This window comes from Bactrocera neohumeralis, chromosome 5 (assembly GCF_024586455.1).
Source record: "Bactrocera neohumeralis isolate Rockhampton chromosome 5, APGP_CSIRO_Bneo_wtdbg2-racon-allhic-juicebox.fasta_v2, whole genome shotgun sequence".
NCBI lineage: Eukaryota > Metazoa > Arthropoda > Insecta > Diptera > Tephritidae > Bactrocera > Bactrocera neohumeralis.
In genome coordinates, this window is record NC_065922.1 from 26,548,932 (window position 1) to 26,570,105 (window position 21,174).

Genomic DNA, 21,174 nt, shown 5'->3' on the forward strand with positions numbered 1-21,174 from the left:
CATTTACATATTTTTTTTATTTTGCTGTAAAATTAATTAGATTAGATCAATTTGTGTACTTTGAGTATTGAATTGTATTTTCATTTCCTATTGTATATATGTATGTACTTACATATTATACAGAGAAAGCATCAGATGGAATTCAAAATAGCGTTATATTGGAAGAAGGCGTGGTTGTGAACCGATTTCACCCATATTTCGAATATGTCATCAGAGTGTTAATAAAATATTATGTACCGAATTTCATTGAAATCGGTGGAGTAGTTCCTGAGATATGGTTTTTGGTCCATAAGTGGGCGATGCCACGCCCATTTTCAAATTAAAAAAAAGCCTGGGTGCAGCTTCCTTCTGCCATTTCTTCCGTAAAATTTAGTGTTTCTGACGTTTTTTGTTAGTCGGTTAACGCACTTTTAGTGATTTTCAACATAACCTTTGTATGGGAGGTGGGCGTGGTTATTATCCGATTTGTTCCATTTTTGAACTGTATATGGAAATGCCTGAAGGAAACGACTCTGTAGAGTTTGGTTGACATAGCTATAGTAGTTTCCGAGATATGTACAAAAAACTTAGTAGGGGCGGGGCCACGCCCACTTTTCAAAAAAAAATTACGTCCGAATATGCCCCTCCCTAATGCGATCCTTTGTGCCAAATTTCACTTTAATATCTTTATTTTTGGCTTAGTTATGACACTTTCGGTTTTCACCATTTTGTGGGCGTGGCAGTTGGCCGATTTTTCCCATCTTCGAACTTAACCTTCTTATAAAGCCAAGAAATACGTGTACCAAGTTTCATCATGATATCTCAATTTTTACTCAAGTTACAGCTTGCACGGACGGACGGACAGACAGACATCCGGATTTCAACTCTACTCGTCACCCTGATCACATTGGTATATATAACCCTATATCTGACTCTTTTAGTTTTAGGTCTTACAAACAACCATCTTTCATCTCTCAAATTCGACTCGGATAGGCAAAAACACTACAATTTCAGGTATTTCAAAATAGGCTTCGGAGCCAATATAATCACGACAACGGTTAATATAATTTTCCACAGACTTATTATAAGCTAGCTAGAAATGGTTTTCAGCGCCTTCAGCGAATTGTGTTTTTTCAGCTTCGGCACATTTTGGTGCACAATGTCTTAGATTGTTGGGTAGTTTCAACGTCATATTCAAAAACCAACGTCTCGTCATCAGTAAAGACGCTTAATGAGCGTGGTGTTCTCAGCTATGTTGTCGAGAGCATCTCTTTGGCGACCACTACTCGCATCGTTAAATTGTAGTTGTAAGTCACAGCCAGCATTGCAAGTCAAATTCTTGTTGTATTGTAGCTTTGCTATAAGAATGAAGACTTTACCAGCCTTACTACAATTGTCTATGCTCTATGATGAGACGAGACTTTATACAGTAAATATAAAAAGTTGTATTCACCCAATCGGTCAATATCACTTCCTTATACTTTGTATATAAATTAATTTCTGTCCCTAAAATTAATTTTTTGGAATCTCTAACACATACATACATCGATCATTATGTAACATCGTTATCAGTCTCCTGTACTCAAATTTGCGCTAAAATTATATCATACATATACTTCACTTTATAATCCGTTAAAAATATATAAATATATTTGCAATACCCAAGCAATAATTATCGCATATGTATCAAGGGTCATTTAGATGAGGTGGTTTTCATTCATTTTTCTGAAAGCTACATATATAGTTATGGTACGTAGTCTTCTCAAAACAGTGGATACGTAATTTCTGTCGAAAAATAGTGACGCGTTCGGTTCATGTGGGTGCCCAATGGCAGACGAATATGATTCATTTTTTTGCATATCCCATGGTGTTCAAATTCTGAGAAAGCAATTATTCAATAAAATAAGTATAATCTAACAGTGAAATATAGGACAATTTTTCTTTGTTATATAATGACCCTCCAAGTTTTGTATTATCAACAATTTTATTACTAATCACTTTTTATACTCTTGCAACCTGTTGCTACAGAGTATTATAGTTTTGTTCACCTGTTGTACGTATCACCTAAAACTAATCGAATTAAATATAGGGCTATAAATATTATACTTGCCTGAGCCCCCATGTACTTAATATAAAGATTTTCGAACTTCCAGGTGAAATTGGGAGAGCGTGTTTTAAACATCTCCTTCAATTGCAACAATTGGTTCAACGAATTCAATATATCCGCTTGTCATTTTCCGGTGAGCCACATAAAGATATCCCAAAAACGGCGACCTCAAAGGAAGACGTGACAAAACACCACGAACTCGATTTGCAACTGAATTGAAGGTGAACAATATTTAAAGCTGTTTAAGCGCCATTCGAAAAGACCTTCGATGAAACATGGTTCCATTGGTATTTATCGGAATGTGATTGCCACCATATTCTGTTATTAACAAGTTGTGATCTGCCTCGACAAGGACAAATCGGTCACATTCGTTATTTTTAGCTTATGATACACTATGTGGACTATTCTTACGTGCGAATATACTTACATACAAGTATGTATGTATATTCTAATATTTAGAGAAGTAATCCGTAGCGCTCTCAAGTATTCAGTAATATTATATACATATGTACATATGCATACAATATATATGTGCGAATTAATATGCAGATATCTAATGTAGATGTGTCACTTGCCCCTAATTACGCTAAACGACTTTATTCTATTTACTTTTATAATCAGATCAGAATAAATTTAAATATTTACTTTTTTAGTTCAGAAGTAAATTGCTAGTAATGCAATATTTATCGGATTGGAACTCCTAGTGCCGAAATAGAGATCATCTCGATAATTTAAAACGAAAATAAATAACTGATATTTCATTAAAATTAGCTTTTAGATAATTATATTTGAACTAAATAAGAAGCGTTGACCTCGGCTTCACCAAAGCTAGAATATCCATTACAGCTGCATTCCTTATAGCAGAAAATGGTATACAGAGATCTTAATTTTGATTTTGATCTTTCAGTTTGTGTAGCCGTTATATACTATAGTGATTCTATCTGAAAAATTCATTCGAAATTTGAACATTTGCCTTGAATAATAATTCGTGCCAAATTTCGTGAAAATGTCTTGTCAAATGAAAAGGTTTTCACACAAGAACTTGATATGGATGATTCAGTTTGCATGACAGATATGTATATGCTAAAGAGGTTCGGTGTTGGCAGTTCCAAGCTATGAGTAGATTCTAGAAGATAAAGGGCTGTGCGAAAAATTTTAGATCAAAAACTGTGGTAAATAGGCCCAGAAGTGGCTAAACGGCTAACCTCGCTGATCAATGCTTTGAGCATAAAGTGTCGTAAAGACATCTATGTAATTTCAGATCAATATCTCAAAGCCCGAGGGAGTACTTTATGGTATGTATGTATATACAGAAGTGCAGGCAGACGGTCATGGCTAAATCGGCAAAATTTGTCACGCTGATTATTTACTTTGTAGTCCCAGAAATTTCTTTCTGGGTGTAGTAAACCTCGTAGCGAACTTAATATGTCTTGTTCAGAGTATAAATCTATATTTTGAAAAGGTTTTAGTTGGTCATAAGAATTTCGGATATTTTATATCTGCTTATATTTAATAAAAAATTTATGTATGTATATTCAATTTTATTTCACAACCTTAATTTTAATACTCAATATGCTCTCTTAAAACATTTCTAAAACTTCCATTCAGAGCTTCCTGAGAAAATGCTTATTAGCCAAACACGCTTATCGCGCATCAGTACAAGCTTGTCAAGTATTACAGAAATCTTAGAGATGGCAGACCGTTACAAACACATTTTCCAGTCATGTAAAAAGATAACAACAAATTTCTTAATTAATACAATTATATACATACTTTCATACATCTGAAACTACTCTCATGTATACAGGTACATAGGAGTACCCTAGCATATTCTAGGAATAACTGCTACTCACTTGCTATCAATTTCATTTAACATTAACTCGTTCCACACGATTTCGCAATTCGTGCTTACACACAGGTACAGGTTCGCACGTAATCGTATAGTTGTAGTCAGTTATCAGTAGTCTTGTAATAAATCGCATGAAGATCCAGGTTAGAGATGATCATATATAATAACTATAGCGCAAGTTGTAAATGCTGAAGATAAGCTATCAGTATATTTAGCTGTATAGACAAACTCCTTGGAAATGTATACGCAAGCTATACTAACATTTTCATATATTGCCATACTGTCCAGCTCGGTATTTTATAACTATAAATTTACAACCGGCCTCCTCACAGAAATTTTGTTGAGAAAAATTGTTTGAAGGAGTCACGAGTTATGAAAATAGGTAATGTTCAAATAACAGATAAAAAAAGATCTCTTGTTGGGTGATCAGAGTCTGTAGTTTTAATACAATATTCAGAAACTATTCCAAAGAATTATTTCCTCATAGAGCTCCTGTAAAACCGCCTGTTTGTAATCTTCTAGTTCTAAAATTTTCTTTCAAATTTCCAAGATTATAAGAAATTTGGTTGAACAAGAGTGGGCTCAGCACATCGTCTTCTTTATTAGCATTGACAAGGCTTACGCGGTTATAGGCGAGTTAACAACAGCGCGCCAGTTATTTTATCTCTTCGCTTTTTGGCACCAATTGGAGATACCAAGTGCTTTCAGCTCCTTCTCCACTTGATCTCTCCAACGGTGTGGGGATCTTACTCTTCATTTGCTTCCACCAGTGAGTACTCTGTATTGAATACTTTTCATCCATCTGGATAACAACCGCTGCCTTTTGATTCGCTGAATTATGTCAATGTCGCTATATACATATGTATGTATGTACATACATATGTACATATCACGTACTGCACATCGTTTCATAGACTGCAGACATCCGAGGCTTTTGTCCTTTTTCATTGGGAGTGTTTCCAGGTGGCGGGTTCCAAACCCAGCGCTAAACCGCGCTAGGCGAGTGGTATGAAGTTGTGCACACATTTACATATGTATATGTATGTATGTATATCGAGCAGGTTGCTCCAAGACCATCGCTCACTCGCAACCGCGCCTCTAAAGAACAAACGCTGCAATTAGACTTCAGCGATCCCCTTTAAACATAATACATATGTCGGAGTGGCTCCGCTGAAGCTTTCTCTCTTTTAGGCTTTACACCCGGTGGCTCAGTACATACTTCATAATCTTAACCGAAGGTTGTTTCCGTGGTCAATACTTAACAATAAATAGAAACTCTCGTTGAAGCGGAGGATTGATCTCCAAAAGAGTTTAATGTATCAGCAATAGTTTATGAGCTTCATAGCTTAGCCAATTGTTTTTAAACAAAAGTATGTATAACTATTGTATGTTTTTCTTTACTCTCTAGAGGATTCCCAAAAGGATCTACGAAAAGCAAGATCACGCTCCTTACCAAGATATTCAGAGAACTTAACAGTTGTATGTACATACATACGTAAATTTTTCACACAGGCTGCTATGAATGGCATATTGAACAATTTCCGTTTCAGTCAAATGCATGCCATAGCAACAACATTTCTTCACCAGTTTGCACTTTCGCAATTAATGGATCTATCAGACTTCCAGTTAAGAGAGTGTTTAAGTAAGAAATTCATTCAGTTTCATGGAAGTTATAATTAATAATATGAAAATAAAACACACATGCAAACTTTGCAGAACCATAATCAGTTCAAATCGAATTCTCGAAAAAGCAGCGAATGGAAAGTCAACAGTCAATTGAAGTGAAATATGAAATTCGCTTGAAGAGCGAATAACGCATAATCGTTTAGGGTACTATACCATGACCATTTTCGTTTAATTCTATACAAATTAAATACTTTTCTTTTTCAATATTTGCCTGCCTTTAATCGGCCGTGTATATTGAATGCAACCATGTGTGCGCCTGCTGATCATACAAGAATTCTCAAGTTATACTAGATAACTTGTCGGCATGTCGGCTTGAGCCGCACCATTGAGCAGCAACAGCATAGCAGTAACAGCAGTAACAGCAGCCAACAGTTGCTTATTTCCGTTTAAATTCATCTTTAATAGGCGAACATGCCAATTCTTCAACTGTGGTTTTAACAAGAAGTGACATAAAATCGCGCTACAGATTGCTCACCCTTCCTCCCGGAATCGCCAACACGGATCCACCAACGAACACATACACGCACACACGGTCTTTTTAAATAATCGAAAAAAGAGCAACACAAGAACATACCTATTACACATAGATGTATGGTATATACATATGTATGTATGCATTTATGCATAGCCGTACATGCAAAAGTAATGGTATTTATAAGTATCCAAATACAAGCAAGCATTCGAATGACCATTACTCTATACAGGGTGTACTGTATTATGGTATTGTAGAAATATATGTTTTTCGCATAAAAAACTGGTTCAATGAATACACAAAGGTACCTAAAAACTATATACATACATTGTTTCCAAGAGATAATATTCATATTTTTTGATGGGATCCTTTCTAGACTCTAGGACACTAACGTTAAAAGAGTTCATATTTTAATGGCTCTCTCTCTCTCTAGAGTTTAGGACACTAACATTGGAAAACTTCATATTTTGATGGTCAAAAAGTATTCACGACACTTAAAAGCATATAGACTTCTCAGGTTGCCTCTTCATTTCCCCGACTAATTTATGCACGTTCTATTCAACTTTGAAAGCAAATTTACTAACCATCTTTCAATATTTTAGCACTAGATATGATAGCCAATAACATTGTATTTAAGTTGAACGCAATACACCTGAAACTAGCTTCAATCGATCGGAGCAGCATATGTAGATTTCAGAAGAACCAAATCAAAATACTAGCATTTTTATTTTAATTTTTTTATCGTTCCCACGACAGTTGGGTCTACTTAACCGGAACGGACCCGGATTTTTTATCCAGTCAAGGACTGCCAACTCGGCAAAATTCTGACGTTTCAACGACGACAAAAACTGACATTTTTATACTCTGAACGGTAACACGCTCGTCGGAAACCCTATAAAATTTATATGTACATATGTATGTCTATAAATTATTGGCTGAGTCAACGCTCGGATCAGATCGGATCACTACAACTTATATCTGGTATTCAAATTGTCCGATCAAAATCAGAACATAAATCTCCTTAAATAATTTTATGAAATACGTTGGGTTAGGTTAAAAGGTCGATCCTTGCAGGGATCTCACTTAGGCAGCTTAGAACGCCGGTCCGTTTTATTATCTCAAACTCTTATAAAAGATCAAAGACAAAGCGCTTCGAGCCTTCAGACGGCCAATGTCAATTTCGGCTCTGTCCCCTGGTTCCCCAAAGGTAAGACTGCTGCGATATTTCATTCTCAGTCTTGCGATTGCTGGAAAATGGAGGAGAAAGTGTCTGGATGTTTCCTCTTCATCCTACTGCATAAAACATTGACAATTTGCATCTGTTAGTGAGCGGGCAAGGGTGCCCCCTTTGGCTAACTCGTCGGCTTTGCAGTCGCCAGCAATTCCGCCATGGCAGGCGCCCAAACGATTCTGTTTATAAAATATGGCATGCATCTGTGACGGATATTCCAGCTTTTGATACAGCTTTGTTTTCGTTTTTAGCAATATTGACTCAGGCTACAAGCTGGTCGTAAGAGATCGCTGAAAATTACAGCTATTTAAAGAACAAGATCGCCTAAATGGCATTCCAACCAATCAGTATTCGAAGAGGTCTGTAAGTACACCAGTCCAATTTAAAAAAAAATGTACATACAAATGTATAACCTCAACAGCCGAAATCCTGATGAAATCCTTTATTAGCTAACAACAAAGCGTTTATGATACACCCTGTATATACATAAATATACATATACGTACAAGTAATAAAAACAATTCTCAGATATCTTCATTTTTTCCAAGTAATCTGACTCTTGAATTGGGCGAGAATACCGCCTATCTAAAGTCGGAAGGCCAATAGGCCGAAGCTGTGCAGCCTTGTTAACTCCGGTGACGATCATCTGCGGCACTGCGCCCTCTCACACTCGCAAACAAACACACACACAAGCAATGGAACAAAAACCTGTGTCTGCGACTGATGTGGTACTTATTGTTAAAAATGTTAAATTATGATTTCCAGGAAACAAAAAACGAAACAATTTGAATTGCAGAAAGCAGAAGAAAAAGGAAAACACACATACATATATACATAAATACATTGTACGTACATTTATATATAGGCAGGCAGCCTGACGAGGCTGCTGTCCAGTGGAAGCACCAACTTGTACGACAGAATTCAGCACAAGCACGCCAGACAATGCGGGAATATGAATACCTGCATATCTGACAGACATACATACATACATACATGCATACACAAATACATATGTTTGTGCAAATATGTCTGTATGTGAGGTTGATTGGGCGCATGATGAGCGAATTGTGTTGAAAAGAACAGGACTGAAGATGTAGCCAACAACTGCAATGCCTAAATATGTACCCACAAATGTATATGTACATGTGTAGTGTGTGTGTGTGTGTGAACAGCACGGAAGCAGCATTGAAATGAGTCCGTAACAAGACTCAAGGCTGACCAACACAAACTGGATGACTTCTGCTTCTTCTTCAAATTCTGTTTCTTCTCGGCCAATTGACCAAAGGCTCATCAAGCAAATCTGTACGGCTCACTGTGCGCATGCGCATACCATAATAGCTAGTTTGCGACGGTTCTCGACGCTGAGGAATACATTGTATAGGCCAATAATAATATTGGCTGCTCGGCTGGCGTATGCTTCTATCGGCTTTTTGGTCGACCAATTGACAATACGTCAACGCTGGCGCAGCAAAAAAATGTGGCAGCCAACTTGTGCAAATTTGTATGCATGTATGCATGTATGTATGTTAAACAGAGTAGACTGCACCACTGATAGGCACTTGCGGCATTCTTGTTTGCGCCTGTTGCTTCATATGATAATTTATAAATTACACAGCTCTACAAAAAGTAAATTTTTTGGTTACTCTGGATATCTTAGCAAATTTTTATGCTTTCAAGTGTCCAAATTACGACCTAATTCACGAAAATGTCCAATGTGCTCTTATCATAATCTCTCCCTTTTTATGATAATTAAATATCTAATATTTTGATAAGTAATAGCTTGTTAGTATTGAGTTTCTCAGTCATGATTAGCGTTTTGTGTACCTTTTTATATTAAAATATTGAGAGATCCCCACTATCGGGCTCCGTAAAGAAAATATAAAAAAATAGGTGAAGGTTTTTAGGTTTTAATAAAACTCAAACCCTGGAGATATCCGTAATTACAGTCCACAAAATGTTCTATTTTACTCATTGAAAACCTTGCTTTCGTTTCAAAAGTAATTCGCATGGACTACTCTGAAACAACAATGCCGCCGAATAACCAGATATCTACACCAAAGTTTTTTTTTCTAAAAATTAACTCAGTGATTTAAAAACCGTACATTGAGACAAAAAAACACCCAGAAATTGTAATTAAATTCCGCGGGTAAATTATATTGAAAAAAATGTATATTGCTAGGTTGGAAGGACTGTCCTTAATTACTATACCAAATATGAGCGCGATCTATCAACAGATCAGCAGCTGCTTAAGTCGATACACCTCAGTAGTGCATTGCGATTTTTATAAGGGATAAAAATATCGAACAAAGAATTTGTCTCAAATTTTATATTTCGGATCAAATTTCGTGTGCGGTATCGTTACGAATGTTGAAAAAGGCTATGATGATTCCGTTTTATCAAAAACACAAGCCTACGAGTGGTACAAAGCCTTCATTAAAGACATGACTGGTTCTGGACGACCTTCGACCGCTTCAGCTGATGAAAATATTAAAAAAGTGAAGGAAATGGTTCTTGAAAATCGTCACACAAGTGTTAAAGAAATGGCAAGTCTGATCAAGGCGAGACCGTTCGAATGATTTTGGTAGATATTTTGAGTAAAAACACGTTCCTTCTCGACTCGCCCTGAAAAAGCTGAATTTTTTTTTCAAAAAGAGTATCGTAAACAGATCTCTTTAGGCATGCTTGATCGTTGAATTCCGATCCCACATTCATGGAGAGCATTTATGCTGATGAGATATACAAACAAGTCAGCAATCATCGGAATGGATCGCGTTTTCAGTCGATCGAAGAGATAAAATTCGCTGGAGGAGCTAAAGGTTATCCCACAAAGTACTTCTGATAAGTGTTTCGAGAACTGGAAAAATTGTTGGTATAAGGGTATTCTATTTGCTGGGGATTACTTTATAGTCAACAAAATAAATATCGGTGAATAATTAAATATTCTGAGTTGTATTTACAATTTTCGGGTACTTTTATGTCACAATTTATGATGGCAGATTTTTCCTAAATTAGAAAGGAAAAGTTCAAAATGGACGTTTTACTAAAATATAACTCATGTTTTCAACATTTGTCTCTCTGTTTACTTGAATGCCTCCTTATTTTTCAAAACGAAACTGACATTACAAAGATTTCCGGTGTTTTATATCATGTTTTTTGATTTTTGAGATGTAAGGTGGAACTAAAGATTGAAAACTAAACGACAGATCTTAAAAAACCATAGATAGTTTCATCAATAGTGGGCAAAAATATTTTCAAAATCGATATTATATCTGGGATAATCAAACCACTTAGACCAGTGTTTTAAATAGGTATGTATGTACATATGTATTTCTGTATAATATGTACATATGTAAGTTGATGTGTGCATTTTATGAACTACAAATTTGCAATCAAAATGTATGCGTTCACCAATCATCTTTTCATTATTTCCGACGATTCGGTCCTTCGTTCCTTTGCTTGAAAGCCTTGACTAAAATTTTTACTTTACCATTTATCTGTGTACATACATACATATGTACGTATGTATGTAGTTATATGTGCATATATTCATAAACATACATCTTCAAGCATAAATTATATAATACATACATATGTACATATGTACGTACATAAAACTGCAGAAGATAAGAGTTTCCCATAATATTAATAATTAATTTCGTTGAAAGAACTCTACAGTAGCGAGTTGGGAAAAAACCTAAAAATTATGGAAAGAACACAAACACATCCATTGAATATAGTATATACATACATATGTATGTACATACCTACTTCTGATATGAGTAAAGCGGAATTTTTATTAGAAGCAATTCTTGTATGGTTAGCATGTTCTTGCCTCGATTATCAGGAAGATGTGATCGACAAAGGCAGTCAACTTGTACGAACACTCGCATAAGTAGATTCAGGAAAGCAGCATTATACCGTATTTCAAGTCAAGCTAACATTGGCCGAGGAAGTTATTTACTCGTTCTAATGAATAGATTGAATATTTTTGCCAAGCCAAAGTGCTATTTATACCGGTTAAGAATCAGTTAAACATTAAGGGAGCAGAAAGGACTTTCATGGTGAGTATGCAAACCACTTACAGAGCAGAAAATCGTGTACACGTGTTATTGTGTAACTAAAGCCTCTTTAACAATGGAAATTTTAAATAAAATATTTGACCATCTGGCTGACTTTTTATATAAATCTGAACATTTGTCGTGCGAATTTATGATTGAAAATTGAAGATTTTTTTCCACCTTTAAATCGAAATAAGATTTCCTGTTTAATATTTTATTAAAAAAAAATGCAATATGATTGGGATATAACGGTAAGTTTACAACAAATTTTGAAAAGGAAAAAAAATGTGTACAAGATAAAATAAAAAAACTCAAAACCTTGGTTATTTGATGAGGTTATGTGAAAAAGTCTATATGCTAAAGTTATAGACCTCTCCTTTGGACACAATATTGTCTTATAACTATTTCCTATACTCATATTTTTACCTGGAAATCGAGACAAACAGTTTTTTACCCTTATTCAATCACACCCTCCCCCTCCTTTTCCAGACCACAATCCGCCCGTAAATTATTTTTCTTTTAATGTTTGTTAATTTATCTTTCGTTTCCGATGGATTTTATCTAACACAAATTTTTCGTTTTCAAGAATTATCTATCCTGGTCTAAAAACCAAAGAAATTTATACAGTATACCATCGAGTATACGTAAGCACTTTTTATTTTAGTAAGCCAATACATTTTAAAAATTTTGAATGTTATGCATATAGCCTACATTAACTGTAGTGTAAAGAATGTGGGACTTCAGAAATATTTTTGATAACGGGACTTTCCTTATTGTGGTAAGCAAAAAGTTGAACATACTCACATTTTTATCGCAACATTCGTTTATACGCCGTTGAGTTTTATTTAACAACTCAAGATTATTCGTCTTGAATTTTAATGTTTAATGTAATGTAATGGCGACTGTGGCAACATTTTCAAAGAGTTACATTTTTTTATTATTAATTGATTGTGTAGCCATAGATAACGGTACCTTATATTTCTCGTTCGGCATATTATTAACTAGAATTTTGAAATACAAGGATTTTTCAAATTGTGATGAAAACCTGCGGAAATGGGGTAGTAATAGGGGATTTTTTGTAGAAGACCCAAAACTTTGGTGCTAAGGCGCCAACTAGAGGAAACACAAAGTTTCCAATGCGCGCAAACGGGCAAATTCGTTACAAAGCCATTCAAAATATGATCTCGACAAATCAAGGTCAAATTAGAATCTCATAATTCCCCGAAATGTCGCACGAGTTTTGAGCTCCATACTCAGAATAAAGTGAACAAAGCTTAAACCAAAACCGCGGTTGTAATGTGAAGAATGACGTAATATAATATTTTCGCATGAAAAAAATTTTAATTTGGACTGGGCACGCATGATCAAAGCAAACATGGCGTAGTACGTTCGAAGCGGAATTTAGATGAGGCAACTGTGGCTTGAGCAGGTTTTTCGTATTTTGAAACATAGTTAATTTGCGTTATAACAAAAATTCTCCGAAATTTACACAGTTATTTTAACTCTATCAGGAACATTTCGAGTGTACTTGCTGCTAAAGTCTACTCAATTTCTTCCATAATAGTATACAATAGTAGAGGGTCTCATCGTCTATTAACAAATTGGATTTCTTCTCAGCGGAAACTTTACGGTGACAAACATTTGAAAATATTCAATAGATTGGTTATTTTACCAAACATTTTTTATATAATAAAATCTTACAAGAAGTCAGTGGCAACAAGAGTAAATACCTCGGATCTCACATCTTCCGGCATCCAGCTGAACTTGTGGAAACACAATAGAATTGGCCTTTGTCGGGACCTAAGATCTAAATAAAAGAGTATTTCTGGCTACTTAAAGCATTATTCTCAATAGCCTAATAGCCTTTTTTTGAAGATTCACAAAAGTGCATAACCTAATCTACCGTAGGAATGTTTTCTTACGCTACTACAACTATAACCTATGCATGTCTTTGCAAAATTTCGCACAATGCAGAAACACAATATTTTCGAACAAAATACGTCACTAACTTCACATATTCTTAATTCATACATCACATAAACGGTAATCGTCCGAACATAATCCCTTTTAAGCGCCTTTATACTTTTTTCAATTTATTTCTTCCTTGAAATGTCACCTTTTTCGAAATTCCAGAAATTCATTCACAATACATAAGCACAGGTACATACTTATACTACATACAATAAATATTGACTGAAAATTTTTGGCAAACAACAAAAACAAACTATCAAGTGGCGTTTTCATGCCTTTAATTGTTGTCTTTCGTTGCCGATATGATTGGCGCTGATGTTCGTATAATCGTTTTCTTGTTTGTTTAGCTGTCGGTTTATTGTCCCAAACGTATGTATATGGCTTACATTTGTACCCATCAGCCGAACGTCACATCGGCCGATCAACACGCTTGCGATTGCTTGTGAGTTTGTATGTGAATTTAACTACTTTGCTCCCTTATTTTTTATTGTTGTTTGTTTTATGACTGCTTATTCTGCCTGTTCGTTTCTCTGTAGACCTCCTTCTTGGTAGTGCACACTAAGGTCTGTGTATGTGCGTTTGTGTTTATTTATAAACTTGTTTCGCTGAATTAATGGGTCGTTCTGTTTTGGGTTGCGTTTGTTTGCGCATTTGTATGTGTAAGCGGTACAAATTATAAATGGGTCTTAATGAGTTTGTGATGCCCAAACATAGATCATATCGGTTTTGTCAACCTGCACAACGACGACTTAAAACACTTTCGTTTTGTAAGATATCTAAATAGTTTATTAGTAGCTGTTATCGGCTAATTTTTACAAATGTTTCCACGGCTTCTTCTTTAACCTTGTGTCGGACCGCCTACGTTTGGCTTATGTATATTTATAACATTCTTGATTTCAGTGGGAAATACGTTGTAGATTTATTTAGTTTTTCGAACCAGCCGGTTTTCTATATGCGATCTGATCAAATTTGACCCGGACTTACGAAAACTATGTCTTCAAGTAGCTTAATACAAATCTTTATTATCGCCTTACACTTAATCCCACTTTCCATACACTTGCTATAGTTTCGCCCGTGATGGCCTTTGTTTTTTCGGTTTCGCATCAGTTTTCGAGCGCTATTTGTTAGATTTCTAAACAATTTCGATGTCATATTCATAAACGCATGTCTCGTTACTAATAAATTGCGAGTCATATGGAGCAATTTCGAGCCGACCGGTTTTCTATATACCGTAGTCAAGCCAATAATATTCTACGGTGTATTCGTCTGTCGGAGGGCGCTCGATAAGGCTACAATTGCTAACTTAAACGCTTAAAGAGGTGCTCTCTGGTGCACTACACCAACAATAGCACTTAATCCTTTTTTTCAAGTTGCACCAGTGGATATTGCCGTTAAATGCATTGCTGCGAAGTGCGCCTCAAGGAAGCTGGGCTTATAAAGGGGTCCAAACAAGGGCACACTGAAATTCTCTCCTCCTTCAGTTGCTTTCCTGAAAACCTGCATCACCTGCAGGCTACTCGTAGCGACTATTTCTCTGCTCACATATTGACGAGGGATATGTAGCTGGAGGAGAAGCGCGGTGGCGGCTACGAAGTGTAGCCTACTTCAGCATTCACTCCGACTGCCCAGCGGCAATTAACGACAACTGCAAAGTCGATGAGTTAGCCAGAGGGGGCACCCTTGCTCCGTTTACATCAGAATGGAACAGAGTTGGACAGCCTTTGGGGTCTTACGTTCTAGCACAGAACGTGTGCGCTTAAAATGGCCACTCCTGGCTTAGAATAGATGGCAGGAGATTTTCTGAACTACTTGTCCTTAGCAAAGCTCATTTTGCTGCAATTTACAATGTTGAGAAAAGCCAAAACTGTATTCTCAACAAATTTGTGATAGACTAAAAGTACTTTCGTAATTCGATTCGTAAGGGTCTTAGGAGTTTGAGGTAACACAACGGCGTACCAAGCTGTTCAAATGAGATTCCTGTTAGGATCTAAGTCTTAACATAACCTAATCTAGACTATATTGCGATTATACTCTTTGCCTCTAGACTTCGTGTGAGCTATGCGAAATAGAAATTTATTCAAGACTTCAGTAGGCACACATGTCTTTACGTGCAAAATGGGAAAATACGCATGATTTTTGCTGCTTTATTCTAAGAAAGATAACTGTGTTCCAAAATGTGTATTTTTAATTTATCAGCAATTTTAGTCTCGTTTATTTATGTCAAAACGAGTTTTATCACAAATTACACCTCTGTATACATACGTGTGGTCAGTGTTTGTTTTTATTAAAAATTCTTAGTAAGTCAAGGATGAATGCCTCGAAATGACATTTCGCGGTAGAATAAGTTCATCGCTTCAATGCACTAAATATTTAGCACCTGTACAACAAAAATGTACGTAAAATAAATATTGTTATTTATGCAACGAACGTACATATGTACTTATGTACATACAATATTGTACACCCCTATCTATACGATTTGACTCTATGGTAAACCACTTTGCATGTAACCTCATTTGAGGCGTCTGTGGCAATGCCGTTCATTTTTGTTTTGGACAGGCCATTAGCAAGCAAGTTGGGCTTAAACGAAACATAGCTGCATGCATTACCATATATGTACATACATACGTATACATATAGATATTATCTAATAAATTCTAAGAAACAAGCACAACTGGTTATATTAAATTATTGAGCGAAACGATATTAAAATTCTATTAGTTTTTATTTACAACAAATTCCCAAAATATTTTCAATATATTTTCCCAAATTTTATGTGGTATATACATATATGTATGTATGGGTCTTAACCCTCTTAATATTGGTAGTCGAAAAAGTATTTTCATATTTTGTCAATAGATGTCGTTGCAGTCGTATACATATCTCCAGTTTTACCAATCACATTATCATTAATCACAACATATAGTGTTGGAAAGATGAGAATTTAAGCTTCATTTAACCAAAAAAATTAAATTAAATTAAATTCGAGGAATTTGAAAAAAGTTACAGCTGTTCAAAAATGAAGAAATTCGCTATATCTTCAAATTTGTGAAGTTGACGGTGACGATGCTGTATCAGTTCGTGTAGCACAACAATGGTTCACTCGCTTCCGTTCTAGAAATTTGGAATTTGGGAACCTCGTTCTGGACGACCTTCGACCTCTTTAACTGATGAAAATATTAAAAAAGTGAAGGATATGGTGTTTGAAACTTATCCGGAAAGTGTGAGAGAGATGGAAAGAGAACTGACTATTCTCGGGAGTCCGTTCGAATGATTTTGGTGGATGATTTGGGTATGAAACGCTTTCTTGCTCGACTCGTCTCGATAATGCTGATTTTTTTTTTTTTTTTCAAAAAGAGTATCATAAACAGGTCTCTTTGAACATACTTGATCGTGCGAATTTCGATTCCACATTCAGGGAGAGCATTTTAACTGACGATGAGACATGGGTTTATAAGTTTGATACACAAACAAGTCAAAAATCATTGGTATTGAGCCCATTTTCAGTCGATAGAAGAGATAAAACAAAATTTGTTGTAGGAGCTGAAGGCCATCCCAAAAAGTGCTTATGAAAAGTGTTGCGAGAACTGGAAAAATCGTTGACATAAGTGTACTACAACTGGTGGGGATTATTTTTTTTGGTCACAATGTATATAAAACATGACGAACTGAGTCGATTTAGCCAATCCCGTCTGTTCATTTGTCGGATAGGCTTGTATTTTTTGAAGAGATATCTTCACGAAAACTGTCATGGATTATTGCTCAAGGCAACTATACAATACCTTAAGAAATTTTTTAGATTGGACCACCATAGCATATAGCTGGGATACCAAGTGATCGATCAAAATCAAGCACTTGTATGCAAAACTTTCTTATATGAAAAGATATCTTCTCGATTCTGATTCAAACTGCGAAGGTTAGGCCTAACGAAAAAACATAGCGAATTCAATTCTTGTGGTTCGCTTTTTTAGAAGCGAAAAGCCAGCCGGATATTCTTAAAGTATATGTATAGTATGTGTAGAAGAAATCTCTACTTTATTGCAGCAACGACTAAAATTTTGCACAATTTTCTCAAATCGCAAGAGCATGTAGGAGGATATGTATGTAAGTATGTAGATTAGTTTGTGTGTGTGTGTACAGTTTGTCTGCCATACGCCCCATTCATGAAGCTTTAGCTACGATAATTTTGCAATCTCATGATTTAAACATATGCATAATATAACGGTCACTAATGTTTAATTCCAGAGATTTGCATAGCACAGATATTGAAAGTGTATCGATGGGAGGTGACAGCAATTAAATATGCAAACGTTAACGGGAGTATTGTTTGTCATCATAGAAGCAAGCTTCCTATAAAAGAACGCAAATAGACATCAACGCTGGCGACAATATTCATCCTCAGTTTGATGTTGAAGTAGGAAAACTGCAGCAATAAGTTTACATCTTAGATCAAGCAGAAAAGCAAAAAATATTCAATAAAATGTTAAGAACTGAAAATGAAATCGACAAAAATAATCAAGATCTGAACGCTTTGAAGCATGATCACTGACATTGTAATAAAAAAATATTAAAAAATTTAAAAATAAATTACGAATACTTTCAAAATTTCATCACAAATATTTTAGAAATGTTTTCTGCCGCTACAACTACAACTTTGGTTCATTGGAATGGCTATTAAAACTTTATTACGCGAAATAAAATCTGCAAAACATTTTTAGATGTCAATCATCACATCACATTCTTATAAAACTATTTATTAAGACCCTACAATGTGAGAGGAAGATTAACGCGATTCGTAGAAATAAAAGCTATTTACGCATATGCGTATTACCAAATCCAACTAAATATAAAAATTCTATAAATAAAACGGCACTTTCGAATATAGAAATGTATTAAAAATATAAAAGATTAAGATAGTTAAAAATGTATTTCTACTCACCTTGCTCTCGTACTTTGCTCTGGTTTTTGCGGCATTTTGATACATTCAACAGCAAATCGTGGTATCATAATTTATTTATGAACTCATTTACACGATATATGGAATTTTATTACTTAATATGTTTCTATTTTTGTTTATTTTTTTTAAGATTCATTTAATTGACAACCCGTTTATTTTATTTATTTTTTATTCACATTTGACTTTATTATATATTTCACGAATCTTACACAAATTTTGTATATACATACATATGTATGTACATATATCTCGTGGATTAAATTCTTTATTTCACGGACACATTCCTAAAATTGAGAATTAAAACGCATGAGTGCGACTGAAATTTGTTTAAAGGATACACTTTTATCGTTTCGAATCGCCAATACTGTTTTTGGTGCGAGCAATTCAACCAACCGATGCTATTTAACGCCAAATTCAAGCATGCGTCTTAATTTATCGGCACTGTTCAACATATGCAACATGTTGGTAGAATTTTCAGCGAAAACATATTTTCCAGAATAAAAAATATCAATAAATTTTATTTCTACAGAATTGATAACTTAGTTATTCTGGGTATTATAAAAAGTACCAGATTTTTGCATTCATTCATACTTCCAATAATCTATGTACATATGTTAGCAATATATTCCAAAAGACATCAAATTTGTGTTTAAGTGGTATATTTACATATCCAATTCTATAAAATATTGGTAGTCGAAAAAGTCTTTTCGTATTTTGTCAATAGATGTTGTTGCAGTCGTATGTCTCCAGTGCTTCCAATCACATTGTGTCATACCATATAGTGTTGGAAAGTAGAGATTTTAAGCTTCATTTCACCAAAAAGCAAGCAACCACTGAAATTCGTTAATTTACGCACAATGCTTCGCTCGCTTCCGTTCTGGAAATTTCGACTTACACTGATGGAATAATGCGTCTAGCGGAAAAATGGCAAAAAGTGGTCGATCAAAATGGTACATATTTGCTTATTTATTTATTATTACTAATATAAAAAAAAATAAACATTTAATTAGAAATACGAAAAGACTTTTTCGACTACCCAATATTATAGGACTACTATGTATATTATAATAAAAATGTAGCGCTTACACGTTGGGTGCGAATTTAGAAATATTTTCACGAGTGATGAATTTAAAGGATATCTGTCCCATGGTATGTACATATGTATGTATGTATGTATGTTACTTAGACATTTTACCTTACCTAGTGAAGGACAACTGCCGTTAATAACTTTATAGTTTCCTATTTTACCTTTAAACAAACCATTATTATTTTTTTCAATTATCCGAAATATCCGGCAACACAAATTATAATATGTACATATGTATTTATGCATGTATGTATGTAAAAATTAAATTTGCCAGAAATAATTCTTCATATCACTTTTCCAATTAAACAATTGGTATGTGCACCAAATCAAGATTTGTGTTATAAAGAGGCGTTTAAATTAAGGGTTTATGTGTTTCAAAAAATCGAATTTTTATTTTATTGTCTTATTAAATTCTATCTCCAGAATACAGTCGTAATTTTCAAGTTGATCCGAGTAATAGTTTTGGAGATACAGCCTTGAGAACTTGTGCGATCCAGGCTAGCTAGGTTAAGTGCGTCGTCTTTAAACGCTTTTTTCTCGAATCTGTGTTTTTGAAGTCGGTCGGCAAGATTTCTCGAGACTACTCAACCAAAGTTCATGAAATTTTACACAGGTATTTGAGATATAATCCTTAAAGACTTCGACGAAGGATGTTTTTTCGACTACAACTATTTGAAAAAAAAATGTCGCGAAATTTGCACTGAAATTTTCATTTTTTGTTAAAATGTCTGCCAAAAATTAAATTTTCGCGAAATTTTAATTTTTTTGTAAAAAAAGAAGTCTGCAAAATATCCAAATTTCAGTTTTTTCCTTCGTCCTAGTTCTAAGTTAAGGTTTTAACATCGCGCATCTTTTTTCCGAAGGGTCACCGGAAATGGCGTCGCAATGGCTGAGTTTAAAATATTTTTTCTTAAAAATTTCAGGATTTCTTTCTTAATAGTGTATGTTTGTAACAATAAAAAGTTCTAATAAAATATTTCATTTTTTAGATGAGAAAAAAATTTTGAAAAAAAGCTGATTTATATTTACTTGCAAGTCGGAAATAACGCGTTTTTTGTATTTCTTTTATACTGAAGAGGCATTTTTATTAATAAATAAACAAAAATTATGTACATACATATATTTAAAAATTTAAATGTACTATAATAATAGGCACTTCATTTTGAATCTCCTAATTCTCCTAGCCAATCTTCAGAACCTCTGACCTCTTCTACTTATAATTATCTCAAATCCAAAAACCAAAATAATTTAATATCACAATAGATGAATAGAGATAATAATCAAGGCTTTTTGAAAACGCGTTAAAGTGATAGAAGTCGTTTACAATAAGTTAATAATACTATTATACTTCTATTTGCCGAGTCAAGTTCCAACTCTCGAAGAATATTTGTATAAATGTATTCATATATGTACATATGTATTAACTCTCTGTTATCATAAATATTCAATAAATCTGAGGAGGCAGTCGCCGGCGAAACGTCACTACACAGATGCACTGAGTTGATTAAAATATTTCACTAGCGAAGATCAAAAACAATTTATTTACTGTACTAGCATATTTACGTAAAAATAATCGGAACGAAACCGCAAATCCAACACATACAAATACAGACAAACCGATGTACATATATACATTATATAAATATATACATACATGTACATATATAAATATGTACATACATATATTTTTTAATAGAAGACTACACTGCCTGATAATCACTTTCCTATACAAAGTTGTATGTATTTTATATGTATTTAATTTATAGATTTTGAAGCA

At 34.5% G+C, this 21,174-nt stretch overlaps 1 protein-coding gene across 2 annotated transcripts in view; it reads right to left on the minus strand.

The window, feature by feature from the left end:
- Positions 1-21,174, minus strand: part of LOC126757993 (uncharacterized) — a 62,160-nt gene that overhangs the window by 39,635 nt on the left and 1,351 nt on the right. The window contains exon 2 of one of the 2 annotated variants that reach the window (XM_050471944.1): positions 18,293-18,594. The exons of the other annotated variant lie outside the window; for it this stretch is intronic. Coding sequence (XP_050327901.1) covers positions 18,293-18,360 — 68 coding nt within the window. The 5' untranslated portion in view covers positions 18,361-18,594. The remainder of the gene's footprint in view (positions 1-18,292; positions 18,595-21,174) is intronic. 2 annotated transcript variants of the gene reach the window in all.